Source organism: Crocodylus siamensis, chromosome 4 (genome assembly GCF_052110815.1).
Source record: "Crocodylus siamensis isolate JL-2025a chromosome 4, ASM5211081v1, whole genome shotgun sequence".
NCBI lineage: Eukaryota > Metazoa > Chordata > Crocodylia > Crocodylidae > Crocodylus > Crocodylus siamensis.
The window spans coordinates 145,278,997-145,302,121 of NC_143398.1; the positions used below are offsets into that span (position 1 = coordinate 145,278,997).

The 23,125-nt window shown below is 46.6% G+C and overlaps 1 protein-coding gene across 1 annotated transcript in view; it reads right to left on the reverse strand.

Moving 5' to 3' along the window:
* The window catches only part of LOC149866700 (scavenger receptor cysteine-rich type 1 protein M130-like), a 40,143-nt gene that overhangs the window by 13,646 nt on the left and 3,372 nt on the right, over positions 1-23,125 (reverse strand). Inside the window, exons 2-6 of the mRNA XM_090044021.1 lie at positions 10,339-10,656; positions 6,552-6,866; positions 5,854-6,168; positions 4,107-4,424; positions 580-894 (exon numbers count right to left, since the gene is read on the reverse strand). Of these exons, the coding sequence (XP_089900147.1) occupies positions 580-894; positions 4,107-4,424; positions 5,854-6,168; positions 6,552-6,866; positions 10,339-10,656 (1,581 nt within the window). The remainder of the gene's footprint in view (positions 1-579; positions 895-4,106; positions 4,425-5,853; positions 6,169-6,551; positions 6,867-10,338; positions 10,657-23,125) is intronic.

Here is a 23,125-nt window from a genome sequence, read left to right on the forward strand (position 1 = left end):
TTCAGTCATTCGATTGGAGCAAACACTCCCCCAGGTCCCATTGTAGAAAACCTCCAGCCGTCCAGCACAGCCATCCTCTAGCTGTCCATCATTCACCAGCCGTAGATCCATGAACTCTAGAAGGAAATGCAAAAAATCAAATTGTGCTGAACTTATTCTGATATAACCTGAAGTATGCAGACTGAAATTCCAGAGATCACTGACAACTCTATGCAGGACCAAATATTGGAACAATTTCCATCAAGAATCACTGAAAGAATCAAAAAGTCTTCCAAACATCCTAAGGTCATTAGGCATAAAATGGCACCCTGTGGAATGTCATCATATACCAAAAGTTACAAAATACCTAAGATGCTGCAGTGTCTGTCCCGGTTCATACTATGAAAAAGCTTTGGTATCTTTCATAACCCAGGCAGACAATTATGGGAAACAGCAGCATTCTAATAATGACTGTCATATGTTGGTAGGTGAGAAAGAAAAATAGACAGCCAGAGAGGATCTCTATCATTCTCATCTCTCCACTCTTTACCCCAGTATACCCCTGGTAACCAGGCTCATGAGAGCAGTTACAGAACAGACCTGAACAGAGCACTCCTGCATCCTCTTTGTGTCGGCAGTTGTGCTGGCCCCAGCCCCTGGAAGGACATGCCCAGAGCTCAGACTCATTCCCAGAGCATTTCACATCATCCAGCCAGATCTGCCCTGAGCCTTCCCCGTATTGAGCAGAAGCAGCTGCCTCAATGGCGTGTCCACATCTCAGCTGTCTGCAAACCACATTGGCATCAGACAAGTCCCAGGAATCATCACAGACAGTCCCCCAGGTGCCCTGGTAATAAACCTCCACTCTCCCAGCGCAGCGACCTGCCCCATTCACCAATCTGATCCTCCTGCTTCCTGTAAGGAGAAATCCCAACAATTAATGTACAAATCAATGATAACTGAATAGTTTACATGCAAATCATTCTGGTATTGAAAAATCTCATACATTGAAATGACTTAAAAACCTTTACCTACAAGGAAAAATACAGGAAAATATTTGCAAAGAAGAACACAAGAAGATACTGGACAGGAAATGATTCAGTCTTATAAACAGGCCCTGCCTTCCCTGGGCCCTATCAGAGGTACAAGAGGCAGAACTGCAGCCATGCTTTGGAACTTGCTATATTGTTATCCTACCAACCAAACATGTACTGGTTTGACCCTTGTGTTAACATCTCTTTGCATCCTAGTGAGATCGCTTCACAAGGTAGGCTGGTGGCAGGTTCTGGGATGGTCATATTTCTGCTCAATGGGAGATGTAAGGAGTTAGTTCAGCAAGCAGGACAAGCAGTCCCCATCTCCACAGTGGTAAGTGTCTGACTGCCTACTGATTAGCAGCAGTTCTTTCAGAGCACACAAGACTGGTCAATATGACAGTTAGTCCTGGGCCCCTGACTGCTTGGGTAGCAGTGGCTTTTGTCTGCTCGGCCCTCTGGCAAGATGGCAGGTGTGGCAGGAAGCCACCTTTGTTTCTCCCCAAAATCTCTGCGCTGTGACAATGTGATGAGGATGGCCCCAGCAGAGGAGATGCACCTTTACCCTATCTCTTTAGGTAACCTGAGCTGGATACATTCCTGAGGGAGGAAGGAAACCTGCTCCCTCTGCCTACGTGACTAGTATCAGCCACCCGGTTGAGGGGCTTCTACCTGGTGGGCTAGAGTCTGCCCAGCAACTAGTGATGTATTTCAAATTGTTTGGCTGACAACCAACCGGTGCTGGCCTCCACTGGACCAGGTGAATGAGGTCACAGGGGCTATATAAGTTAAGACTGCCCAGGAGGAGGGGGCAGCAGCCATGCGCGGGACTCAGACTGAGAGAGAAGTTTTACCATCTGAAACTGGCTCTCTCCCCCATAGCTCATGAGCGAGGAACGGCCTGCCTCCAGAGGGAATCTCCAACAGCCTCAGGCTGATGCTTGTGAGTAAGCTACTTGAGATCTGATTAGATATATAGCTGGCAGTAACTCAGATGCGTGATCAAAAGGCTGCCTCAGCCAGACTTTTGCTCCATGGGATTTCTATGATATTGTTCTATCTTGTACTCTATTTTCACCCTACCCCCTGTAATCAATAAAGTTCTCCTTTGTGACCCATGTAGGAGACTTATTGAGGGGTGGGTCTAAATTATGCCTAAGAGGCCCCTTAGGTCTGCGGACTAAGAGGGACTTTCCTTTTTGGCCCCCAACTTGGGGAAGTGCCCCAAGTGCCTGTACTGGGTCAAGTACCCGTAGGACTATTAGGCCTGTGTTTCCCCAAGGACACAGGGCTGAGAGAGTCCCTTCTCAGGGTGGTGGCAGCACACGTGACCCCAGGCTAACAAGTGTGCTCCAGGAAGGGGGTCAGCCAGATGCGAGGTGCCCCCAGGGAGGCATTCGGAGCCTGGAAGGTGGTCCGGTGCAGTGAGGTGGGTGGCTCAATGCAGGAGCGCCCCCTACTGGCCCACCACAGCAGGTAGGATCTGACCCTGAACCAGTAGTAATAATGGCTTTGACAACAGCTCAAGAAACAGTAACTGTGCCTGTGACACTGATGGCAGCAGTGGAAGCACTTTCTGCCCTTCCTGATGGGAGAGGGGAAAGGGAAGAAAAAATGGAGGGACCTATAGGAATTAACAATGTTCATTTGAAAAGATAAGTGCCACAGCAGAATTTCTCTCTGGTACTGGGAAACTAGAGATGATGTGTCTGGAAATCAGTCAAACTGTGCTTTATAAGATACTGAAAGTCTGCCCATCAGACCTAAACTGCTTCATTGCTATACCTCTGGGACTAGACTGGGACCTGAGTTTTAGGAGCCCAAAAGGCTATCAGAAATTTCTCAGCAGTTTTCAAGAAGCCAGGAGTGACCCGGTACTGATGTTCACTGTTTTCAGCGTAACTCCAAATAATAGGGACAGACTGGTAGGAATTAAAATACATTCAGACACTATCACCAAAACAGACTTGTGAATTGTAGGTAAAGAAGCACTACAAGGAAGTGGGACAGATTAGTGAAATGAGGGATCACGACAGGATATGGACAGGCACCTGGAGGGCCCAAGCCCTCCTGAAAGCAGACACCCTCAAGTCCAGGAGAAGTATACAATCTTCTCACGTTGGTAGAAACAGGTGCTAACTGCAGTGTTACATACTATTATGGAAGCCAAGATTTTGTCCTAAATGGGGCAAACTGGGACACCTAGCAGCAGCCCACACTTAGCTTATTTGTTCAGTGTGCAAGTAGGCAGCGGGGCACATGGCACAGTAAAGTAAAGGGTTATGGCAATGTAATCTCTGTGGAGAGAAAGCGTACCTCTTCAAAACACCCAAAAATTAATTATAAGAGCAGTAAGAAAGAAAGAGGTAGAAATGTGATAGAAGAACGAGTGCAGAACAAGGAGGAGTGAAAGGAGCTTGAACCTCAAAAAGAAAAGAAAAAGAATCAAGAACATCAAGTCAAAATTTTTTGGGAGATTTCCTACAGGAAATGGCCCATGAAATAGGGTTAATAGAAGAGGAGGAAGAGGAAGGAAAGGACAAGGAGGCTAGATAATCACCTAGCTGGGGTCATTTGATCCCAGCATTCACCCTGCCCATGGCAGGGGGTCAGACTTGATGATCTGTTTAGGCCCCTTCTGACCCTAACAACTATTAAAACTATGAAAACTATGATACAAAAATGACAGTCTTTTCTCCCAGGCTGTCTTGCTGGATCCTTGACTCCCCATGATCCCAGTTGCAGCCCAGAACCCTGTCCTCTAACAGTCAGCTCCTGACTTCTGGCAGTCACCAATATCCCAATCCCATACTGCTATATCTGCCTGCTCCAGGCTTCCTGGCTAGTGAATCAGGCTGGATCCCTGCTTCCTCTTCCTGACCCCCAGTCTCATTGTTCAAAACTGCCAACCTCTGGGCCCATTAGAGCCCTCAGCCTCCTGACCCCCCTGTTCCTGACCCGTGACTCTAGTTGGGACTTTTTTCTCCCTGACTTTGCCTGTTCCTGATACCCTGGGTTATGACCCTGCCTACTTACATCCTCGGTGTACCCCTGACAGAAGAAGGTGCTTGTACGATTTTGAAGGGAAGTCACCTGAGCAAACAACACTGACGTCTTCAGCAATTCCTGCCTGCACCATGTGAGACAGGGAGGTGTTACAGAGGGTCAGATTAGGCTCATGTCCTGCACACTGGACACTTCGAAACCCCACAGGACCTGTCCCACGCTCAGACTTTGCAGGGTGATAGGCTTTCTCAGCAGCTCCACACTGGAGCTGCCTGCACACCACGTTGGCATCAGTCATGTCCCATTGATCATCCAGGACTCTGCTCCATGTTCCACCGAGGGAAATCTCGACTCGCCCATCGCACCGGCTCTCTCCATTCAACAGTCTGAGGGATTCAGAGCGACCTGCCCTCAGGGAAGATGGAAAATGCATTGAATACCACTCTTTGTTTTCCATTACATAAAATGCAGAATGTGTGCATGAAATTACTGTAGGTTATCAAATACTCAGAGAACTAAAGTGATAAGAACAACTACTGTTACACAGACTTTAGGATAATCCTTCTTTAGAAGTCATATACTCAACACTAGAGCCTTGTCAGAGAGTTGTCAGCTAGGACCTCAAATTAAGTGCATTCCTTGAAGCCAAGGAACAACACTGGACTTTTGTTCATGTCAACCATCATAGCTCTTTTGGCAAGGGGTTTGAAAAAATTAGACCCTATTGCTGATGTAGCTCTGCTGGAAAACCCCCTGTTATGGGTGCAGCTTCTGCTTTCTCCTTGCAGAGCTTCTGTTGTCAGGGGTGAGGGTGTAGCTCCAGCAAAAGGAAAACCCCTACCATCAGATGGCCCAGGCAGCTTTGCAGTGATGCCCTAATTAAAGTAGTAGCAACCTCCTCTCTCCCCACCATTATATAAACATAGCTTGAGGAAGGTAGATGAAAGAGTCCATAACTTGTCTTCTGCTGTGAGACATTCAGGTGACACTATGCTGATTGAAGATGTCTCAATGTCTAAGAACATCCTTCACTCGGCTGTATCTGTTGCCAGAAATTCTAGCAGCAAACAGTAACCATGACCGCCAAGCTACTAGAGGGCTTGTTCACTTGAATGCTTCTAGTGGCTCTGAGTAGCTCCATTCATCTGCCACATTGCCAGATTACAAAGTACAATTTAAGGTACCACCTGCTGAATGGACCATGGCACTGCATGAAGGAGTGAAGGTGTCTTGACTCTCAGCTGGCTACTGGGTGCAGCAGGAGTTTCCAGTGAAGACAGAATAACTCTTGTGGCAGAGGGAAGGTTCTTCTGCTAGTGAAGGGCTAGGCATTGGCTTTTCCCCATTCACTACATTTCTTGCCCCTTCTGTAGAGAATGCAGAAGTGGTCTAACAGAGGAGGGTGATGCTAGTGGCTGAGACTAGAGACCTATGATATAAGTGCAGTGATCATCAGTTTCAATACACATGGCCATGTGTGAATGAGAACTACACACTAAGTTTTATTCTGCAACAGTAAACAATCCCTGTAGACCCTTAGCAATGCATATAGACAATAAGCAGTCCCTGTCTATTGCTGACTGACTGACTGGCTAGCTATTCTGGGAACTGGCAGAAGTGACCAAACGCTCCCCTCACTGGTCATATAGGGCAACATCCTTAATGCTTTGCTTAAATACAACATCAGGAACAGGAAACAAATCTAGGACTACTGAATCTTAATACATAGACCTCTACAGTTGAGCTAAATGACCAACATTTGAAGCCAGTGCTGCAGGAGGCTCATTATTTTTGTATTGCCTATCTACCAATCCTGTGTGGTTCCTACGCTCACCTGAGCAAATCACACCAACATCACGGTCATGTGAGCACTGAGAGGCCCCCAAGGCAGTAACAGGGCAGTGCCACAGATGGGGTTCAGTCCCATTACAGTGGAATGTGTCTTTCCAGACAGGGCCGGTTCCTTTCCCAAAATGCCCTCCCCCTGGAGCTGACACTGCAAATCCACAGTTGAGCTGACGACAGAGGACGTTGGCATTGGATAAATACCAGCGCAAGTCACAGAGGGTGCCCCAGGCGCCGAGCACCTGGACCTCCACTCTCCCCGAGCACCGTGTGCTGCCGTTCACCAGCCTGAACCCTGTGAACCCTAAGGGGGAAGAGAAGGGAGATGGTGATTAGAGAGGAACACAACAGCCCATGTCCCCATTTTATACCAAATAGTCAAAAATCAGAAGGAAGAAAGAGGCCTTTCTGATTATCTCGGATTTCAGGGGTTTTGCCAGAAATTAATTCCAATTCTGCTGTCCTTGCTCCCAATAAAGTGATAATACTTTGTTGCTGTACGTGAGCCCAAAATTCATATCAGTGATGTCTTGGCACTGAGTGTGAAGGTTTGAAGAAGTGATCTGGAAAATTCCTGAGCCTTTGTTAGGAAAGACAGCATATAATTAAATAAATAAATAAATGGCAGTCTCTTTTGGTCCTATGTTCCTATATTCCTATTTTAAAGATATCACACTGGATTCTTACGTGAACATATGAGGCCAATATCATTTGCATGTGAGCCTGTCTCATTCATGGGTGGTGCTCTGGGGCAGTAGGCAAGATAAGACTCATTTCCCACACACTGAAACTCTTCAGTCCAGATTGGCCCTTGTCCTTCTCCAAAGTGAGCTCCTTCTGTGATTGACACAGCTGCTCCACACCGTAGCTCATTACAAATCACACTGGCAGCTTTAGGATCAAGGTGGGAATCACTGACTGTAGCCCAAGTGTATCCATGTCTTATCTGCAGACGTCCTGAGCAGGCATTGTCACCTTCAATCAGCCGGGGCTGTGTGTCACCTAGAGGCAATCAATCCATCAGTGAATGTAATAATGCAACTCCCTGACCTCCAGGTGCAGATTATTTTTTAAACCTTTTACATACAAAATAGTTTTAAACAACAGGGATCTAACTGTCCATACAAGCATTAATTAATTTTCTACTTCTGACTTATTGAATTTTTTAACAAGTCACCATGGATAAGGTATATGCCTATTTTATGAGATATTCCTCTGTTTTCTGGTTGATTATTCTGATATTGTGAGATACACTGGATGCATCTACATGTCACCCTATGGTGATGTAGTGATGTGCTACATCGCTGTACAGCACACTATGGTGACATAGTGATCACATGGGCCTACACATGATCACCAGCTACATTGCTGTAGCAGCACACTGCCTGGCTATAGCGCACCGCTATGGTGACATAGCTGGTGAAGCTAACCATGTGCTGCCTGTACGCTGCACTATGGGAAGCTACTGCCTCATGTTTTAGTACTTCCCCCAAGCAAGTGCTAAAACACGGCTCAGTACTAACATCGCCATACATCACTATAGGCGCTTATGGGGGGTGGGCTGTAGGGAGTGTGTGTGTGTGTTAGGGTAGGGGATATATGTGTATATGGTGGGGTGTGGGGTCTGGAGGTTGTGTATGTGTGTGTGTGTGTGTCTGTATGGTGGGGTGGTGTATGGCAGGGGGGTGCGGAGTATGTGTGTGTGTGGATGGTGGGATGTAGGGGGTGTATGTGGATGTATGCATGGTGGGGTGTGGGGGGGGTGGGGGTATAACTGTGTGTGGGGGGCATAGGGTATGTTAGGGAGTTGTGTATATGTGGAAGGTTGTGCAGGCAGAGTACAGCTGTGTGGCATTTGTGGGCTGTAAGGGAGGGTGGAGGGGTGTGGGGACCCCACCTCCATACTCCCTGATGGCACAGCAGCAACAGCAGCAGGTGGGGGTGCTGGAGTGCTCACTGGTGCCTGGCAAGGCCAGCACTGCACACCATGGAGAGGAGTGTGGCAGAAAACCACCTTGATTTCTCCCCAAAATCTCTGCCCTGTGACAATGTGATAAAATCTCTGTGCTGTGACCATTTGAGTAGGGTGGGCCCAGCAGAGGAGACCACACCCTTACCCTGTCTCTTTAGGTAACTTGAGCTGGCTGCATTCCTGAGGGAGGGGGAAACCTGCTCCCTCTGCCTACGTGACTGATACCTGGTAACAGGTGATGTATTTCAAATTGGTTGCCTCCACTGGACCAGGTGAATGAGGTCACAGGGGCTATATAAGTTAGGACGGGTGAGGAGGCAGTCTCTTCGGCCATGAGGTGAAGCAGCAGCCAAGCGGGGGACACAGAGAAGCCTTACCATCTGAAACTGGCTCTCTCTCTCCCCAAAACTCATGAGAAAAAACTGCCTGCCTCCAAAGGGAAACTTCACCTGCCTTTGGAAGATGCTTGTGAGTAAGCTACTGAAGATCTGATTAGATATCTAGCTGGCAGTAACTTAGATGCGTGATCAAAAGGCTATCTCAGCCAAACTGTTTGCTCTTTAGGATTTCTAGGATATTGCTAAATCTTGTACCCTAGTTTCACCCTACCCCTGTAACCGATAAAGTCCTCCTTTGAGACTGGTGTGGAAGAATTATTGAGGGGTGGGTCTAAATTATGCATAAGAGCCGCCTTAGGTCTGCGGACTAAGGGAGACTTTACTTTTTGCCCCCGGACTTGGGGAAGTGCCCCGAGTGCCTGTACTGGGTCAAGTACCCATAGGACATTAGGCCCGTGTTTCCCCAAGGACACAGGGCCAGGAGTGAGTCCTTTTTTGGGGTGGTGGCAGCAACGTTACCCCCAGGCTAGCGTATGTGCTCCAGGAAGGGGTCGAGCCGGACATAAGGCGCCCCTTGGGAGGCATTCGGAGCCTGGCAGATGGTCGGGCGCAGAGAGGTGGGCGGCTCAACGCAGGAGCGCCCCCTACTGGCCTGCCACAAGGAGCACGGCCCGGGCTGGGCAATCTCTATCGCTGGTACTCCCTGCTGCACATGCGCAGCCCCTGCACTGGCACAGCACAGGAGGGAAACCCCACATGCTAGAACCACTGCCTTCCCCACCCCAGCTGGCTCCAGCTCATGGGGCTTCTCTCCCATTCCACACCAGTGCAGGGGCTGCATGTGCACAGCAGGGAGCACCAGCAACAGAGACTGCCCAGACTGGGCTGCACTCCTCACTACGATGTGCAGCGCTGACCCTGCCAGGCACCCCAAGCACCCCCACCCACTGCTGCTGCTGCCGCCTGATGAGGCTGCGCACAATGAGGGGAGTGTATAGGGGTCCCTACACTCCCCCACCCTCCCTCACATCCACATGCTGCCCACCTGACCTCTGCACTGCCACCGCCCTCCTGGGCACAGGCTCCATGAGGCCACCAGCCTGAGCCCCACACTCTACACTTCCATCCAGCTGTAGCTCCACCCCACCCTTGTCACTTCCCTACCTGCTGCCTGGAGCCAGTGGGAAACAGGGAGATGGAGCAGGTCCCCAGAGGCAGCAGCAGTGGTGGCAGCAGCCCCACCCAGAAGCTGCATGCTGGTGAGACCTGGCCTTTCACCCATGAGGGTAGAAGCATGGCACAATATGGTAGGTTTTGGGGGGTGTATACCTGAGTGCCTCATTCCCATCCTCATGGGCAGAAGGGCTGGGCAGGGTACAACCTGCTGGGTGCCATGGGCTGGATGAAAGCACCTGGTGGGCTGGATCCCTGTAGACACTGTTATAAAGCGTTAACAAAACGTGTGTGGTTTCCACTTCTAGTAAACCTACCTTTAGATAATCCTACCATTTATACTCGAGAAAATAGTAAGGCAGGAGAAGGAATAAGAAAAGAAAAGAGAGGAAGGGGAAAAGTAGTACTTGCCACAAACTGAGAATAGAGGACCTGTTCCTCCTGACAGTAGAACCATTAGAAGAGTTACTTGAGATCAGATAAGGCATTTGTAAGAAAATGAACTTCAGGATGTTGTACTTTCACCAAAGAACTCTCTGCTACTACTACTACTATGCTCAGTTACCTGCTTCCTTGAGTTCGCCAGGACAGCAAAGAGGAAAGCATACATCAGATTCACACATTATCCATGTAACAAGATTATCCAGAATTCCAGTATAGATACTGTATATAGATTAATATAAGTACCCAGATACAATAGCTTATTAAATGCAAACAATTCTTCTGATTTGAAACAAAGTAAAAATGTATTAACGGTAAATAGGAAATATGATATTGAGAGTAGTGCACTTAGGTTAATGAAGGGATTCTAAAGATACCAGAATTGAAAATTACATAGGGCTTTCATCACTGTCAGTAAGTATAACAGTTAGAGGAGTTGATGATATTTATCCACGTTCATGTTGTTTCACAAAGATAAGACACATTCTTTTTTCAGTCCCTTTTTTGCAGGGCAATTTCCTGATAGGTGGCAGGTTGACTAATTCCTTACCTGAGCACGTCACTCCAATATAGAAAGAAGGAGAGCATGTTGAGTTCACACTGTATTTCCAAAAACATTCCCAAATTGTTGCTTCATGACCTTGACAAACATCTCCAACAAGTAAGTATGATTTGGAATCCTCTGCAAAATGGCTGGCTTTATGGATACTCATTGCTGTGCCACATCCAAGTTGTTTGCAAATTATTGCAGCATGTTTCATTGTTTCAGCAGTCGAACATACTTTCATCCAGTAATCACCAAATTTTACCTCCACTCTGCCAGCACATGGACTGCTACCACTGGTCAGCTTCAGGTCAACCAGGAAACCTTCAAGTAGAGAAGCAGGACAGAATTAGTGACGAGTACATTGAGTCACACCCCATGGCTATAATTACCAGAGCTCATTAAACAGTAGTTGCCAAATAGAGTGTTAGGCAATATCAGTGGTGTATGGCTTTGTCTTCATTTCTAAATCAGTCTCCTGGTTTTTGAGTTTATTCACTATCTTTAATTTTGCCTGGTTAGAAAGCATAGAAACAAGAAGTCATTGTGTATTTCTTGGTTTTCTTATTCAGACTGTGAAATAATTCAAATAAGGCATTCAGAATGAATCAGAAAGAACAAAGCGCTATTCTAAATGTAGTGGGATCTTTTTTATCATGTATTCCTGATCCAATGCCAAAGTTGCATTTCACTTATAGCTACATTTGTGTCAGCTTTTTGGGGGCCCAGTGTATAGTTTTCCTTCAGGTAGTTAATTCTGCCTCATTGCTGTTGCACATAAGCACAGAGTTTGGAAACAACAGTCTCTAATGTTTTACACAGCTTAACCCTGAAGCTCCAAGAAGGGATAGAGTCTCTTCCCTGTTTGTGATTCATCAGTCATGGAAGTTTTAACTGTACATTCAGAGCCAGCCAGGTGTCTGCTCCTGTTAAGCTAGTCTCTGCTATTGCCATTAATTACTTCAATAGCACACAAGACCATATTTTCACTACTATCCAGGTGACAGGAAGTGAAAGAACGAAAGGACTTTTTCAGGCATTCCATGCACCATGCAAGGGCCACGTACATTTGTGAACTTTTGGCCGAGCTACTATATATTGCTTTTAATATTAATTGAGTAAAGCAGGCGTTCCTGCCCCACTGGGAGCAATGAGAACTGGGAAAAGTGGTTCAGGTTAGGACCCAAAGCTGTTTCCATTGCAAAACAACAGCCATCTCACTGAGTCACATCCTCTAGCTTCTTCCCTTCCTCATGGCCCACGTATCCCTTTCTCTTGGCCCACAGCTTCAAGAGGTAGGCTGGAGAGGGCTAATCTACTCTCCCTGCTCCTTGAGTCTAGATTTGGGATATAGTCAAGGTAATTCATTTTTAAACTAGCCTATACAAAATTGAGGTACATGCTACCCCTACCTAAAGCTAGGGAAGTAGCCATAAAAATGGATGTAATGGATGTAAACGATGTCTGTTATTTCTATCATTGGTACCATCCACAACTCCACACTCAGATAGTTCAAAGTGACTATAATCTATGTATAAGGGGGAGGAGCATTTAGGCATTAGTGGGCATATCTACCCATGCAATTAAAGTAGACCAATAAACTCCAGCGCTTATTACCCCAGAGTTTACAAAAACCTTTGGAGCATATTGCTCCAGAATTTATTCATGCACACCAGATGGGGCCTGGCTAGAGTAGCCCAATCTGGCATGGGACCCAGGGGATCAGCCTCTCAGCCCAGGCCTGCTCCAGCCAGGCTCTATGTGCTCTGGTGGGGTGGGGGGGCTGGTAGTGTGCCTCAAGATGGAGGAGCATCCAGCCTTCATCTGGCTGCTCCCTCACCTCTGCATGCCTCGGCACAGGGACTCTGCTCTGGAGCCCCTGCACTGAGGTATGTGGAGATGGAGGAGCAGCCAGCCCAGGGCTGCTCCCGTTTCTATGCCCTGCAGAGATGGTGGAGCAGCCCTGGGCTGGCTGCTCCACCGCTGCATCCTGCTGTGTGCCTGGCTGAGGTAGGTGCGCTGCTGTGCATGAAAAAACAACTACTTAAATGACCATTAACTCCTTCAGATAATGGTTCTCTTTCTATGAAAAGAAAAGGGAAGTCAAAACAAGACCTAGGAAATCCCATGACAAAAAGCTTTGTTAACAGAGGGTTGTGTGGTGGTACTAGGTAAGTACTTAGAATGCTGAGTTAAGCAAAACTCAGACTTCTAAAACCTGGGAAATTTAAGTCAAAATGTATGTCCCTATAGCCTTGGATTGTTCCTCTTTGCTTGATAGCACAATGAGCCCAAAGTACACATACAGTCATTCTGCCTTTCCACTGTGCTGGACTGGACCTTCTTACAACTGCCTTACCTTACAGTCTAACAGTTTAAGGCTGTGAACAGATATTGCCTTTGTCACAGCAGAAAATGTTTTAATGCAGGTCAAAAGCACCAGTGTATAGATGTCCTTATCATTTGTCCTGGTACAAAGTCCCCAAAATATTTGAGCAACAAGTCCTAGTAATATTTTATCCCACATTATCATGAGATCCTCCAGTGATATTTCATAAGGCTAGTGGACCAGTTGGTCCCCCAGGTATGCCACAATGTACTGCTTCAGCCCCAATCCTGGCCCCTCTTTAACTCTGTCTGGCAACTCTGGTTCTGACCACAGAATTAGACTATCCAAAGATAGCTGATCTCCTTGACATCTGGGTCAAAATTAAGAATCAGTGGGCACTCTGCTTAAGCCACCAAAACAAGATTGTATATCACTGGATTGCCAAGGAAATGGCAGCCTGGGTTCATGACCATGACTGGACTCAATGGTGCCCCAATTGCAAGGTACTTAGATGCAGTTCACGGAGATATGAGACAGCAACTGAATCAGACACATGCAAGGTCACATGCACCAATGACAAGACACTCTCCCACATCCTTGTAGTAAATGACATTGCCAGGTCTGAAAACATGTTGGGTCTGGCAGCCCCTGGCACCATCCAGGAGTGTAGTAAGGACACCAGTACAGCTGTGGTTGAAAACATGCAGCCCTCCCAGGCCAGCACAGCAACCCAGGCAATGAGCCAGTTCAGGAACTCACAGACTATCCTGCCACGGCTGGCTAGCCACAAGAGCTGCACAGACTCTGAAGTGAACCTGCCCCCAGTTTCCAGAAGATCCATTTAACTAAGCTTCTTGATTTGCCATCCCCCACCCAACCTAAAAAAGTAGTAGGATTGATCTAGACAGTTCTGGTAAACAAGAAATTAGGGATAAATAAAGGCCCCTGGTAACAGGCATGGTGAATGAGTGAATGAGAGAGCAAGGGAATGAGAAACAAAGCAGCTTTTAACCCATCAGTTCTGCCACTTGGACACTCAGAGCAGACTACCATGGCAGTTCAGGTTCCCCTGTAAGCAGCCACAGATCAGCGTTGTACTGTCCAGGCTTCTTTAAATGCTTCCTAACTGTACTGTCTCAGGCTCTAAGGGTGCCTATACATGAGTTGGGAGGCTGCTCCGACACACTGTAATTACAGCACGTCGGAGCAGACTCAGTTAGTCAAGTCTGCTCTTGTGCTAATTAGCATACCACAGCCAGCCGCCATGTTTTATGTATCAATGTCCTCCGGCTTCAAAATGGGGGTGGGAATACTTTAACAAAGCTCATTTGGCACGCTTTAGATAAAGAACCCCCATTGCCATTCTGAAGTGTGGGGATGTTGATACACAAGACACACCATGAACTTTAATTAGAGAAGCTATTGGAGCTGCTCTAATTAAAGCACAGCCACCCCCACTCTTGAAGCACTTGTAAAAATGCCCTAAATGCTGAGATTGGCCCTGAAAGTCAGTCTATATTCCTTCTGGTCTTCCATCCTGGCAAATTCAATTCATGCAGTCATGGGTTGGTTCACTGTGGGGAAAAGATGGGCCACAGGGTGGGATGGGAGCCCTGAGTCTATGCAGGGGGTGAGGGAGTTGCAAGTGGTGGCAGCTGGTATAGTTTTGGTCTCCTCACAGCAGCAGTCTGCCAATCCCCGCAAGGCAGCAGCAAGCAGAGGAAGTGGATGCTTGCGCCCTCTCCATTCTCAAGCTGTGCATTTTCAGCAGTTCTTTAATAGCTCATCAGCTGCTTATCTGAAGCCTTTTTTGTTATAAATTGGCTAAGGGTTAAACTAGAAACAGATCTATAACACACAGGGTGATCATACTGGGTAATAAGATACACTGTTAGGCATTCCCTAACATTCCAGGGAAGAGTCAAATGTACTGGTGACCCATTCTAATGTGCCCACCCTGCCCAAAGTCCAAGTCATCAGAGACCACCATCTCTTGCAGCAAGAGGCAAACATAAACCTGAGTCATAGAATGATAGAAAAGAAGGATTGGTATCCAGCTCAGGTTACCTAAAGGGCCCATCCTAACCAAATTGTCACAGAACAGAGTTTTTGGGGAGAAACAGCAGTGGCCTTCTGCCACACAAGCAACCCTGACACAACGTATGCTATAACACCGTAATGTGCCATACATAAAGCAAGGGAACTGTAGCAGCCAACATCCTATCACCTCTTACTCCTATAAAAGGTGATTAATATACATGCAAGAGGCCCCAGGTAGAGGGCCTCCCTAATTTTGTGTCATTCTCAAACTTGCTCAAGATGATTTCTATGCCAACAGCAATATAATTTTTAAACATGTTGAACAGCACTAGGCCCAGGACAGACCCCTGTGGGACTCCACTCAAAACATCCTGCCATTCTGATATGGAGCTGTTAATAATTACTGTGCTTGCAGCTATTGAGCCAGTTGTCTCTCCACCTTATAGTAGTATTGTGTCGCCCACATTTCTCCAGTTTGTTCATAAGAAAGTCATGTGGGCCCTTGTCAAACGGCTTGCTGAAGTCCAGATGCACTATATCCACAGTATTCCCTTCATCCACCCAAGTAATTACTTTGCTGGATGTTTCTGATCACCCTTTCCTACTTCAGATGCTTGCAAATGGCCTTCCTTCAGCTATGCTCCATTAACTTACCAGATACTGAGGTAAGACTAACCAGTCTGTAGTGCCCTGGTACCTTCTTTTGTCCTTTTTTTCAAAAAAGTGGCTCTACGTTAGTCTTTTCTAGTCCTCTGGTACCTTGCTCGTCTCCCATTATTTCACAACAATCATTGCTAAGGGCTCTGAGATCTCCTTTTCCAGTTCCTTCAGCACCCTGGGATCAAGTTCATCCAGCTCTTCTGACTTCAATTTATACAGGCCCATCAAAAGCTGTTTGAGTGTCTCTTGTTTTCTCCTCCCTCAGCTTGTCCTCTTCCTTATCCTAATTATCCTTATTAGGTGTCTGGCTGCAGCTTAATTTTGTGGGGAAGATGGAGGAAAAGTAGCTGTCAAGTAGCTCTGCCTTCTTTGCATCTTCTATTAAGAGCTCCCTCTGGCTAGTTACCAGTGGACCCAACACTTCCTTCACCTTTCTTTTCTGGCCAACATACTTATAGAACCTCTTCTCGTTGTCTTTAACCTCCCTTGCCAGATACAGCATGTATTCCTGATTTGGTCCTGGCAGGGTCTTACTATTTTCTACTATGTTTCTTTGCTGACTTGGCCATTTATCTGTTGCCTGTATGCTTTCAATTTGTATTTGAGACATTTAAGAAGTTCCTTGTGCAGCCACATTGGTGTTCTGCAATCCTTCTTATTTCCAGTCAAATAATAGTTCTTTTTACAGGCTGCAGCTTCCAGCTCATCTTGCTTATTCCCCATTCTTCTCACATTTGTATAAATACATTGGATGCATCTTGCATTTTGACCTACTCACTTCCCTTTTGCATCATTTGTTGCTGTTGTGTGATTTTCTATCCCTTTTCTAGAGAAGAGTTGATTCTTCCAGTCCCTTCCCCTCTAGACTGTTTTCATCACACACCAATGAACAGGTGCCACCTCTACTGTGGGGTCTGGTGGGTCAGGGAAACATAGGCCATGCTTCCAGCATCCTGTGGTTATTGGCAAGGGAAACTGGAGATCCCAAGACAACAGACTACACACAGCAGACCTCCTCTATCACCTTCAAGTGGGTATAATGGGAAATCAGTGAAATATCTATAACTTTGTTCTTTTTGGCTTATTTGGATTAAACTTGCCCCAGAACCCCCCTGCACCAATCTCCTCAACAGCTGGCAGGCTTTGTGGCCATGGCAGGGGCTACCATCCCTGCAGCTTTCACCCTGCTGAGCCTTAACACACACAGCGTCACCCATGTCACAAGTTTTCCTTGTCCAGATCTTGAGGTGCAGATGCCCCCAAATCCATGCACCGATCTCCTTGAAACTTGGCAGACTTTTTAGTGTCATCCAGGGCCAGTGCTCCTGCAGTTTTCATCCCCCGTAATGTAACATATACACGTGACATCAGTTTTGCTTTCAAGAATTTGTGGTGTAATTCCCCATGAACCCCTGCACTGATCTTCTTCAAACCTGGCCGGCTTTATGCTCTAATCAGAGTCTATAATCTCTGAATATTTCATCTAAATAATACAAGAAACAACAAAGTTATAGATATTTCATTGTTTCTCCATTATACCCTATGGCCAGATCTCCAAGGCGGATCCGAAGTTTTTCTGAACCTCTTTGGAAAGCCTAACAAAGGCAGTGCTTCGATCTGGACATGCTGCTTCAGATGCTGAAGCATTCAAAGCTTTTCCAGATCCAAAGCTCTGTCCAAAGCCTCGCACAGCCCTACTAGCAAGCACAGGGGAGAGCATACTTGTCAGGTTAAGAGTCTGCAGAGTTAATGAGCCTGCAGATGATGAATGTTGAAAATGATGAAAATGATGCATTCCTATATACTGTAATCTCTTGTGCTTTCATGCCAAACACCTTAAAATGGTGGCAGTGGAACTTAAGGACCACATCACAGGCCAAGGATGCAATCAGAGACTGATGCCCAAAAAACCTTCCAAGGAAATGAAAATTTGTGCCTGCACAAAGATGGATTTTCTGGTTTGTATGGTATAATGCAGCTGCTCCTGGATCATGGAAGCCAGGCAATGGAGGGAGGAAGAGATAGTATAGCACCACCAGTGCTTAGCCAAGGGCAGGCATGGGATGAAAGTAGTTGCAGTGCACCATTATGTGGCTTGCCAAGCAGCATGCCGAGGCCAAAGAGTGGTCATTACTGAATACACACAGAAAACACTCGGGATGTCCATGAGGACCAAGCAAGTGTCCATTGATTACCTTGCATCTTGCTTAAACTTGCAGGCAGAGGACATCCTTGGTGCTTTCTGCATCATCCAGCAATTCAACCTGTAAGTGGGACTACTCCATGGCCTCTGGGCACACATGCTATCATGGGGATACAATGTCCCACATGGCCCACCCTAGCAGCAGCTGGAATAAATACCTACAAGCTGTTAGGTAGGTGACCCGTGGCATGAACAATCATCCCAGGGTGTCCATTGCCACATGGAGACACATTGTGTATTACATGCTTCATGCGCCTGCTGAAGCCACACAAGTTCTGCAACATGCTCACATTCATAAGGCAGGAACACGTTTCCCATTTAATACTTTGGTCATCTTCCCAGCCAAGAATCCAACAGCAGTAGTCCAAAGAGATAAGTACCCATCATGTCTGGCCTTACACCTAGAGCTCAAAATAAACATTTCATTAGTTCCTTCCCCTCCCACAACCACTGTCCTTGGAGTAGAGCTTGGCACCTGGCTGGACATTTGCCTGCTCAGCCAAACATCCCATCATCTCCTTCCCCACCCAGCTACTTCCTTGGAGGTAGGGCCTGGCACACAGATGAATATTTACCATGCCCTCTAGTAGGCTCATACATGAGGGGGTGCATTCCATTAATAGGGTTTAATAGAGTAAATTGCGCTCACAGTTCACCACACTCAGCCCAGAGTCTGAAAAAGTGGTGCACCATGCACTTCCAGGTGAGCCATCTCCATTTGCAAAGTCACAAGTATGGTTCTTGCAGAAGCTGGGACCTACTCCACCTCCTGTGGCAGGGGTCAGACCTTAGACAAAGATTCCCCCTTGACCTTGTAGATGTTGTGCAGCGTTCATATAAACCATGAACCGGGCAGGGTATGTTGTGTTTAGTGACATCTGTGCATGTCCTCAGACACCTCCAGCAAACCTTGAGGTGGCTGAAAGATAATACACAACCACTCTGCAGCAGTTCCACTTATAGTTGAATGGGCCCATCCAGGCACCCAATGAATGGCTTCACCAACCAGAGGTCAGTGGGTAGGCAGGGACCCCAGGTAATAATAGGGGTACAGTCAGTCCCTCTATCTGCAGAAGAGATGATGATGATGTATGTGCCATCAACAGTCCTGCTGCAGTTGGGGAATCCCAGGCAGGCAAACCTGGCCATGACCTCCTGTGGGTCCACAAAGGGAACGATATGTGGGGACAACACCTATTGAATCACCTGGCACTAGGCCTGTGCAAGTCAGCAGTGATCCAATCTGGCTTTAGATCCGGCCACTTTGGACGGCTGCAGTCCGATCCAGAGCTCCCAGATTTCTGCCTTGATCCGGCCAAAGCGGCTACAAAGCTTCAGAGCCACCTCAGAGATCCGGCCATATGGTATAATGTGGAATCAATCAAATATCTATAACTTTGTTGTTTTTTGTCCTATTTGGATGAAAGCTGCATCAATTGCAGCCTCTACTGAGAGCATGAAACCTGCCAAGTTTCAAGAAGATCGGTGTAGGGGTTTGGAGGAAACTGCACCCCAAATTCTTAAAAGCCAAACTCCTGTCACAGCTGTGTGTTACAACACAGGGGGTCAAAACTGCAGGGCTGGTAGCTCTTACTAAGGCCACAAAGCCTGCCAGGTTTCAAGGAGATCAGTTCAGGGGCTTGGGGGGAACTGCACCTCAAGCGGCAGACAAACAAAACTCGTGCCATCGGTAACACAGCGTGTGTTAAGGCGCAGCGGGGTGACAGCTGCAGGGATGGTGGTCCCTGCTGAGGCCACGACACCTGCCAGCTGTTGAAGAAAACGGTGCAGGGGGGCTCTGGGGCCCTGCACCCCTAGCTGCTGACAGACAAAACTCCTGCCAAGACTGTGTCTGTCTTGGGGCAGTTGATTGTCTGTATTGATTCTTTTCTCTCCTTAGCCTGGTTTTGTAGGTGCTAATTGATGCCTGGTAAGTCATTACCTAGTAGCTGGGTCCTGTGTATTGAGCTGGTCCCCGAGTCCCTGAGTGAAACATGATTGATTGACTGGTAACTGTGAATACAGCAGCTCAGCAGCCAGGCCTGCAGCAGTGTCTCCCCTCCCTGCCCCAAGGCACAGTCAGTCCCACAGCACCCACGGCACGAGTTCTGCTTGTTCACAGCTTGAGGTACAGTTCCCCCCAAACCCCTGCACTGATCTTCTTGAATCTTGGCAGGCTTTGTGGCCTCAGCAAGAGCTACCACCCCTACAGTTTTCACCCCACTATGTTGTAACACATAGATGTGACAGGAGTTTTGCTTTCAACAATTTAGGGTACAGTTGCCCCAAACCCTTGCACCAATCTTCTTGAAAAGTGGCAGGCTTTGTGGCCTCAGTAAGGGCTACCATCCCAGAAGTTTTCACCCACTACATTGTAACACCTAGACGTGACATGGGTTTTGCTTTCAAGAATTTGGGTTACAGTTCCCCCCAAACCTCTGCACCAATCTTCATGAAGTTTGGCAGGCTTCATTCTCTCTGCAGAGCCTATCACCTCTGAAAATTTAATCCAAATTGGACAAAAAAAACCATAGTTATAGCTATTTTATTGTTTCCCCATTATACCTTACGGCCGGATCTCTAAGGTGGCTCCGAACCACTTCGGGAAGCCAAACATGGCAGCACTTCGACCTGGATGTGCTGCTTTGGACGCTGAAGTGTCTGAACCTGCTCCGGATCCGAAGCTCCATCCGAAGCCTCGCACGGCCCTATCTGGCACACCTCCTGCACTATCTCTCTAGATGTAACCTTGCCCAAGCCAAAATAGTTTGCCAAGGATCAGAGGGTGTCAGGTTGCAAGCTTCCATTCAGCGATGGCAACAGGCTTCCACAAATAAGGATTGCTTCTGTCCCTTGCTGTATGTGTCAGTCAAGCTCAGTGCAGATTTACATGAAGGTGCCCCTAACACATGAAAATTTGTTCATCGTAAGTCATTGTCCCAGCAGGCCATGAAGACACCTTCCCACAATTCTCTGCTCATCTCCCAGACCCAGAAACATGACTTCACAGTTTGGAGCTACTCTCTCTTCTGCTAGGTCACATTGTGCTGACCTACAGCCAAAACATCTTCAGGGCAGCAGCTTCTGTTGTGAACTAGTCCATATAGTCATAGCCATAGACCCCCTGTTGTTTAACAGTGAGTACATGCACAAGGTTCTCCCCCACAAGTACTGCTCCATTGTTACTGATGCCAATAAAAGTAGTCACGTCATCCACTGGGGCCCGCTGATGTCACCTTTTCTGCTCCCTCACAAATTCACAACACTAGGCCAGCAAGGTCTGCAAAGCGACAACCACATGCGAGTCCATAGAGCCCAGCAGAAGTCGAAGCACTTGGTCAGTCACTGGTGGCAGCACAAATGCAGTGGAAATTCACCCAGGTGATGAGAAGCCCAAGCTGCTCAGTGAATCACACCAAAATCTCTCCCACACAAATCTCGCTACCCACCCACCCACAGTTTGAACAACCAGTAGGCAATTTACTTCAGCTCTGGCAGAGCGAAGGGAATCTATAGACACTTGACCAGTGCCAGGCTTGCTAGTGTATACGTTCACTCAGGTCACCTGCTGGTGGAAAAATGGTGATGCATTCATCCACTTCTTAAACCCATGTCCGAGGGCAATGTGTGGGCATGCCAATTCCTCAACTTCTACATTGCAAGACAAGTTGTGTTACAACCAGTCCTGTGACAAATGTGATGTCTGTTTATAGCCTTAGTTTTAAAGTTTTATGCCTTCCTTATCTTTATGTACATATCATCTAGCAGTTTGCTTTTACTTATCCCATACTAAAGAAGAGCTACTTACCTCTACCAAACTGTCTTATACTTAGGAACAAAAGACTAGGAGAGAGACCTCTTTGAGTCAGTGACACCAGACCCTAGCAAGGTCTAGCAGGCTACACTCCCTTGATCAGCCCAACTGCCTATGTTTACACACCAAACCACCCCCACAAAATCCCCTTTGTCATTTTAGTCTGATCAAGTAGTTTTATCTGCTTTATCCTTTCGTTTTTAACATTCAGTCTAACAGATTATTGATGTGCAAAGCAAGCCCCACACTTCTATATTTCTATCTTTCCTGAACAGGGCATATGTTCCAGTCCCCATTTTCTAGTCATCTGAATTCTTTCAATACAAGTCTATTAAGTCTACAGTTACCTGGTTTTATATCCTGTATCCAGTTTCCCAGGTTACTAGTATTTCTATACTAACATTTCCATTCTTTCCTTCTTACTTTAGTATGGTCTACAGATTAGCTTTCTGTCAGCTCCAAAGGGAATAGAATTAACATCAGGTATGACTACATCTTAATTCAGTATGGGCACTTCCTTTTGAAAATACTAAAACATGGCACAGTATAGGTGATTACTGTGCCATGCAAAGAGCACACACTTAGGTTTCCCCACGATGTTGCTGTAGCAGTGTGTTATAACTGGGGAGCACACCGTTACAGTGACGTAGCTGGCGATCATGTGTAGACCTGTGTGATCGCTATGTAGGGCAATGTGTAGACATGACCTATGTAGAAATAAATTTAATAAATAAATACATTTATTTAGGCCTCTAACCTGTCTAAGAAAAAGACAGTGAGAAAAAAAATTGAAAAAGATGCTGATGCTGTATGTTTAAGAATATTCTGAGATTTAAAAAACCTTTCTGCTTTATTATGTCTTCTACAGTTCTTTGGGAACAAATGTTTCTTCCTTTCCTAAAATCAAAAAGGTGATAACAGTTCTCAAAACAAAATGTGTTGCTGAGGAAGCAACTGTTATGTGTAACAACCAAATGCTCTACCTTTGACTCTCTTTCAAGGTTGCTTTGTTTAAATCATCTGTCTATTTTCACAGTTTTAAGTATAAAAAGGTATGTTAACTTGTAGAAGGGAGGACTTGTGTTTAGAGCCCTCCCTGCGATCACTTGTATGAGCTCCAATAAACTCAGACTGGGTCTATTAATTCTATACCAAAACACAACTCAAAGTTTGATTTCTTCCACACCTACATTCCATTTTTCAGAGGATCAAGTATACGTTTTAACCTCTTTATTTCTGGTTTACAAAAATTGCGAACTTCTTACCTGAACAGGTCACTCCAGCAGAAAAAGAAGAAGAGCACGTTGATTCTGAATAGAGATCTGATATTCTGCACTGCGTAAGTGATTTCTCATCACCACGACAAACATCTCCTAGCAACAAGTACGGTTTGGAATCTTCTTTAAAGTGGGAAGCACTATGCACACTCACTACAGGTCCACAGCTCATCTGGTTGCAGATTACTGTAGCATGGCTCCTCTGAGAGGCTGTAAAACACAGCTTCATCCACTGACCATTATACTTCACTTCCACTACGCCAGAACAGCGGTTTTCTCCATGGCTCAGCTTCAGCTCATTGATTGCACCTTCAAATAGAGAATCAGGACACAATCATTAAAAAGCAGACAGGCGGCCCCTGTACTGTAGCATTCTTGTTCTCAAGCGAGCCCCAGTCACCATATATATGTGCATTGCAGCAGTGAAAATGATTCCTCCTTTCAATAGCACTTGTCCCAGACAGTACTAT